Source organism: Rhinolophus hipposideros, assembly GCF_964194185.1.
Source record: "Rhinolophus hipposideros genome assembly, chromosome: 26".
In the NCBI taxonomy this organism is placed as follows: Eukaryota; Metazoa; Chordata; class Mammalia; order Chiroptera; family Rhinolophidae; genus Rhinolophus; species Rhinolophus hipposideros.
Window position 1 is genome coordinate 18,224,346 of NC_138072.1, and position 7,244 is coordinate 18,231,589.

At 47.0% G+C, this 7,244-nt stretch overlaps 1 protein-coding gene across 1 annotated transcript; it reads left to right on the forward strand.

Moving 5' to 3' along the window:
- Positions 1–1,166: 1,166 nt before the first annotated feature.
- MAP1LC3C (microtubule associated protein 1 light chain 3 gamma) lies at positions 1,167–3,871 on the forward strand (the record flags this gene model as incomplete). The annotated part of the gene is made up of 4 exons (XM_081039310.1): positions 1,167–1,224; positions 1,327–1,382; positions 1,543–1,649; positions 3,712–3,871. 4 exons carry the CDS (start codon positions 1,167–1,169, stop codon positions 3,869–3,871), a joined length of 381 nt encoding a protein of 126 aa, XP_080895436.1.
- Positions 3,872–7,244: the final 3,373 nt, after the last annotated feature.

Consider the following 7,244-nt stretch of genomic DNA (forward strand, 5'->3'; position numbering starts at 1 on the left):
CAAGGCAATAGTTTCAATGAGATCATGGATTTGAAAGCCACCAGATTCCAGAACTGCACTATATACCTGTTCTTTGTTATAGAGAGACAGAGATAGAGAGAGACAGAGAGACAGAGAATGGGAGACAAGGAGGTCACTCCTCTCTTCGGTGATATCATCACTTAATTACTTGGTGTCCATTCCTGATCACTAACTTAAACCTCTGAGAGCTGCTCCCTTTGATTCACCCAGCAAATGTGGAAGGACCTACCATCATCTTCCTTTACGGCACTCTGTTCATTTGAAGACTTCTCACTCTGTTGAATGACCTTGCTGGGAAATCAATGAAGGACACATACTCCTTCTGCTCATTCTGAGTCTAAAGGTCCAGCTAAATGGCATATGTACCAGAGACAAGCCCTGGACTCTGGGTCCTGCGAGAACTGTGTCTTCCCAGCCATTTGGCCCAAGCAAATCAGTTAACTTCTATGGGCCTCTGTTTTTTGTCTCTTAAAGGGAGACCTGGGGGGTAGTAACTGTGCTTCCTTTCCTCCATTATTACAGAGAAGATAAGATAACAGCATATACTGGAGTATAGCACTACTTGGTACCAAATCTGTGTTTTAATCCCAGTTGCCTCTCTTATTAACTGTGTGACCTTGGGCAAATTCCTTAACATTTCTGATCATAGTTTTCTCTCTGCGAAAAATGGCAAGGAATGTTGTGAGATTTACACAGCCTATTTCAGCATCAGGTGGATGCATCTTGGCCTTCCTTCAAGATGGTTCATTACTGAAGTACAAAAAGGTCCTCTGCAAATGGCAGTTCCACCTCTCCAGAGTCCTCAGCTCAGACTAGGCTGTTTGATTACATAGGCACTGATTTTATTATGAACCCTAATTTCTCCAGCAAAAGAAAAACATCTTGAACTGATCCTGAGCAAAGTGACTTTCTCTGACCAATAAGGCAGGTGGCTGTCCCGTTTCAATCCTCAGAACTGACCTCCTCCTGCCCAGTGAGGGGGAGAGGGGGAGGGTAAGGAAGAGGGAGAGGGCTGATGTCACAGGGCCCTACATAAGGGCCTCCTTTAGCCTCCTGCAGGCGGGTTGGAAGCAGCTGGAGGAATGACTTAGGTTCTGGCTGTGGATTTTCTTTTTTTTAAGCGAGACACAGGACTGTTGAGCAAAATGCAGACTCCGCAGAAAAGCCCAAGCCTCAGACCATTCAAGCAGAGGAAAAGCTTAGGTAAAGTTCTCGGGTAGCTGTCTGGGTTGCCAGACAGAGAAGGGAAAGGATACAGACTGCTCTCGCCGTTTACTTACTCTTTTGTTCTTGAAATATTCACAGCAACCAGACAAGAGGAAGTGGCTGGAATCCGGGCAAAGTTCCCAAATAAGATCCCGGTAAGACTCCACTGTACTTTTGGAAAAGGGGTACACTATTCTGTTGCTTGGGAAAAAAAAATAATAACAACAAGAACAAAAAACGCACTCTCTCTCCCCTTAAGATTCTAAGATACTGAGAGTTTTGAGTCACATTCTTAAGGGCTGAAACTCTCGACAGGTGGTGGTGGAGCGCTATTCCAGGGAGAAGTTCCTGCCCCCGCTGGACAAGACTAAGTTCCTGGTTCCGCAGGAGCTGACCATGACCCAGTTCCTCAGCATCATACGGTAGGTGACAAGGTGCACATGGGGACATGTGCCAGCAGTCCTGGGCTTTTTCTATTTGTTTTGATAGTTATTTGGTTTTGAGGATAGGGGGGTGGGGTGGCGTTCCAGGAGAAGAGAGAGAAAGGATTGTCTTTGTGACTCACCACGTTTTAGATTCTGCAGTGCCCAGAAAAGATGCTCTGAGAATTCATCTATTTTAAACAGGTGGGAGAACCTCTGAGATAACAAATCTAAAGACAGTCGGAGCTGCTAACATTTCTAAGAATTTCCTAAAGTAGTCTTGGCACCAGAATGAGTCCAGAAGATCCTTTCTTCCTGATAGTGTGGAAAACCCGGCCAGTGTTTTCCCAGTAGAGACACGGCATCTTGTTAGAGTGTGCAAGCCTGGGGAGTGAAAACCTCTACAAAAGGCAAATGTTCCCTGCACTGTTCAGAGTCTGAGAAAAGGGACACGGAAGGTGTCCCCAGAACACATTCCTCCCTTGGGTTAGGGCACGGCAAAGAGGTAGTAACTACTTTTAAAGCTTAAGACAGTGAAGTGGTGTCACCTGACCCATGGATTCAATACAAATGACTGGGGAGTAATGTGGACATGATCTGGTAGGTGATCCTTCACAGATTGAAGTCTGGAAGGGCCAGCCCTTGGAAACCCAGTAACTGTTGCAGCTTATTTCTTCAAGAATTCATTATAAATATGTTAATCTCTGTTCTATTTGTTTCAATAAGTAAGATTATTCTGATTCCTCTCCTCAGGGAGACTTAGGTCAGTTCAGTGTGACTGCAGGCAACTGAGGGAGAATGAGAATTAGAATTAGATCCCAACAACTTGATGCAACATCAGGTGACCTCCCTCCTCCAACAACCCTTTGAGTTCTGAGAGGCATTCTTTCCCCCCTTCCCAGTCAAGGGCCCTCCTGTCTTCTCCACCACCCCTCACCCACACCCACGTCCCCATGTTTGATGCTCACAGTGTTTATTGAGCACCAACTATGTTCTGAGTGTTCTCTGGGCTCTGTGTTCACAGCAGTGAACAAAATAGAACAAATTTCTGCCCTCGGCCTTCTCCCCCAGGGGGGAAGCCACAACCCTCATAACAAGAGAGCATGGCAAAGACAGGAGATGGAGGTACAGACTCGGGAAACAGAGCTTCCTTCAGAGCCAATGGCAACACACTTACTTCCAGCTCTACCCATTCCCGTTGCAGAACAGTTCTTTTTTATCCAAAAACCAGTCATGCAATTGTGAGCTAAAACCTTTGGGGTTATTCTGGGAGGGATTAGTTGGTTGTATAATTACTCAGGCTCCAGCCACCCCCTTCTCCCATGGCTGCCTGAATCGAGCACACCTGAGTTCTGAGGCTGAAGTGGGCAGGCTGTGCCTGCCTCCCCAAGTAGAGCAAATGGATATGTGCTTCAGGCGAGACTGAGCCTTTACCTGAGTGTTACATTGTCATATTGTCCTCTACTCCACGATCAATCAGGACTTAGATTGACCTTGATTTGTAAAGTGTGTCCAGTCAAACTTGACTGCTTTGCTATCTCCTTGATGTTAGGGGAGGAAGGGCAGGGGGAAGAGCAAGCACATCGAGAGGCAGTAGGTTGCTTCTAAAGGTCACCCAAGGCTGTTTAATATGAGATGCTGAAAGAAATTGGGATCCCCTTTGTACTTCTGGGGAAATACTTACCTTTAATTTCAGAGCAAAGAGGGGCTTCCACACTTAGCATTTTTGTGTTGGTGTGTCTCCTACTTCATGATGGGAACGTCTGCCCCTTTCTGCGGAAGAAGTGGGGAGCAATTCAGTGGTCTTGAGCATCACACTCCTACAGATTCCTAAGCTGCTTCTGAGATCTACGAAACCAAATTCTGTGGGCTGGAGCCCAGGAATGTACATGTTCAACAGGCCTCTCCTGGGTGACTCTCAAGTTTGAGGAGACACACCAGAGTGGGGAGGTGGGCATCTTGGGTGGACGTGTTTACAGTGGCCACCAGAGGTAAGGCTTTGGCTCCGTGCCCTTTCCCACCAGGTTAGCTTTCTCCCTTCCTGCCCCTCTCCCCACGCCAGGAGCCACATGGTCCTCGGGGCCACTGAAGCCTTTTACTTGCTAGTGAACAACAAGAGTACGGTCAGCATGACCATGACCATGGCCGAGATCTACAGAGATTACCGGGACGAGGACGGCTTCGTGTACATGACCTACGCCTCCCAGGAGATGTTCGGCTGAGGGGGCCTGAGGCCCCAGGGATGGAGCAGCCTGCGGGGCGGACCCTGCCATCCTCTCCAGCTGCAGGACCAACCGACCGGCTTCCTCCTGTGCGCGGTGGACCCCCGGGGAGCAGGGCCGCCCCGCAGGAGCAGCGCCCACGGGACAGGTAGGCCGGCCGCCCTGTCCCCTTTAGTGCGCATGCCCTGTGTTCTCTGGGAAAACACGGTGCTCCTGGGAGTTTTGTAAATAGTGATCTTCTGGGTAAGAGGTGGTTCCACATGCGGTGGTTCTGTGCGATGGCGAAGTGTCTTCTGTGGTGGAGGCCGCAGACCCTGGAATTTGGTGTCACCTGGTGCGGCCGGAGTCCCGTGGATGCTCAGTCATAGAGAAGCTGGGTCTGCGGATGGGCCTGGCTCTGGAACTGAGGAGCCCGTGTGAGCCTGGGGCGGGCTCATGGCGTGCGGGGGGCGCTTATCTGAGTCATTAGATTATTGTTCTATTCCTCAGCATTCACTCCAGTCGGTTATTTCTTCTTTTGTTCTTGACTGTCTGTGCCACACAGGTTTATGCAAAGTTGTAACTTCTAAAGTTACGTATAAAGTAATTTAACCCATCTGAGTGTTTCCTGAGTGCCAGGCATTCTTCTTAATCACTCTACATGCATTAACACCTCATCACAACTCTCTGGGTTAATTATTGTTATCATCATTTTAGAGATGAGGAAACTGAGGCCCAGAAAGGTGAAAAACATTTGTGAAATTCACACAACACAGTCTACTGGGATTTGAGATCAGGGCGTCTAGCTTTAGAAGCCAAGCTCCTAGCCCTCTGCTAGGTGCCCTGTCTTAGATGAAGTTACTCTACTTGCCCAGTACCGACTGGGTGCTTGAGCCACACAGCCCAGTTACACTCACATGGCCCACAGGGAATCAGGTGGGAGCTGGAGAGTGCAGCAGAGCTGGGAGCGCAGATCACAGTGGGGTGTCTGGGTGAGCAGCACAACCAGTGAACAGACATGTACCTAACTGCGGGCCCTCCTCCTCTCAAACTTCTGCATTTCCTTGGTCTTTCTTGAATCCCAGTATGGAAGACTGTCCCCACACTGCAAGTACAGAGATCCTGCCCTGGGGTGTAGTTGGGTGAGCGCTTGTGTTCTGTTCGACCTCCAGGATCCTTCCTGAGGTAGCTTCCCTCCTACTTCAACCTCTGCGAGAGATGGGTGGCTGAAGCTGCCTTGTTTGTGGTGAGCAGTGTCCACTTTCCTACCCTGCATAATCAACCAGCTAAAACTCAGTGGGTGAAACCACCATGACTTTATTATGCTCATGGAGTCTGGGGTTAAGGAGTTTAGAGTGCACACACACACACACACACACACACAGTGTCCGCAATGTCTGGGACTCAGCCTGGAAGAATTGAAAGCCTGGGAGTAACTTGAACAGCTGGAAGCTGGAGTCATCTGCAGGCTTCTTCATTTTCTTGTCTGACCCCTGGGATGGGATGACTCAAGGCTGCCACAGCTGGGACTGGAGTGGTTCCATGTGGCATCTCTCAGCATGGGTTCCAGAAAGGAGCATCCTCAGAAGGAGCAGCTGGAGAGCATATGATCCAGGAAGCCAAGACTGAAGCTGACCTGTGTGACAGTGATGAATGTCAATCGATTTTGGTCTGGATTTTTTTTTTTCCTTTATTTACTTTCTTAGCCTCTACTCAGGTATTTAGAATTAACTGGTAATTTGTACTTCTGTAAATTATGACCACTTTTCTTTTAGTCTAGTCATCATTTTCTATTGATTTTTTTCAAGTTCACAAGGTTGAGTAGTTAACTCTTTATATGCCATATGTATTAAAAATAATTACCCAGTTCCTTTGGATCTTGTTTATGGCAGACTTTTTCCCATATAAACACTTTTTATTCTTATGTGATCTTTCCTTTGTGGCTTTTGAGTTTCCTGGACTCAATAGGAAGACTCCCAACTTCAAGATTATAAAAAATGTATACCTCTTCTATCACTATGGTTTCATTTTGTTTACATTTAAGTATTTGAACCAGTTGAAATTTATTTTGGTAACAGAAGAAAGTACCCAGGTTCCATTTTTCCCAAATGTCTTGTGTCCTTTAACAGATAATCTATCTATGGCATTTGAAGTTGCTGTGATTGTGTGTCTATGTCTTATCACCATAATAACCCCCAAACTCCTTAAGAACATGGACTGTGACTTTTCTTTTTGGATTCCCCATGATTTCCAGTAAATACCAAGCACATCTTAGGTGGTAAATGCTTGGTGATAAATTAGAGAGCCTTGGTGTCAACTTCAGAGGGAGATAATACAATAATTGGATTGAGCTGTTTTCATGGTGCTTGGGTCAGGCAGGAAAACCATTGTGTTTTGTGCCTATTGCAATGCATTAGTCATCCTCTCCCCACCCCGATAGAACCAAAGGGAGCAGATTTAAAAAGGAAAAATGCAGCTGCTTATGTCACAGCTGACCAGACATGGAATCTACAGCTGACCCCACATTGACTTGAACACATAGACTAGAGGTCAGCAAAATTACTGCTATGGGCCATCTGACCTGGGGCCCATTTTTGTAAATACAGTATTATTGGAATGCAGCCACATCCATGGGTTCACTATTATTGTCTCTGGCTGCTTTTGTGCTATGTGGGTAAGCTAAGTAGTTGTGAAATGGGCCATATAACCTGTAAAGCCTAAAATAGTTACTATCTGACTCTTTACTGAAAAAGTTTGCTGACCCCCTACTCTAGGTTTATAGTAATAATTTTATCAAGATATCCCGGAGGATACGTCATAACAGAAAGAAATAGCATTTGTTGTTCTTTTGGTGCTACACGAGATAAGCAGAAAAGCGTTTCCAAGTCTACGAGGCTCCCTGATTTTGTATTGCCAAGCCTTTGTTTGGAGGAGTGTAATGCAGACACATACTCAGAGTTCCTCCCTGGTCCCATGGCAATGTTAATCATGCTTCACTGTCACTGGTCTTCTCCACACCTCCTTACCTTGCATGTGCCTCTAAAATCTGTATGGGAGATTTTTACGTGTATATTGCTTTCTTTCATGAACAAAAGTAAATAGTCCAGACCAATGTCTGGCAGACTCTCTCCAGGTTGGAGGACTGGAGCTCTAGGGCAGGGTTTCCAGCCTCTGTGCAACTGACATTCGGGCTAACGATTCTTTGTTGTGGAAGATTGCCAAGTGCATCGGGGGCACGTTTAGCAGCATTCCTGGCCTCTACCCAATATTGGGAGTGCTACTGGCATCTGCCCTCCACTCCCAATAATGATACCAAGAGCCTCCAAATGTTGGCAGATGTCCCCAGGCTGGGGGGGTGGGGTAAGCAAAAGTGCCCCCATCTCAGAACCACTGG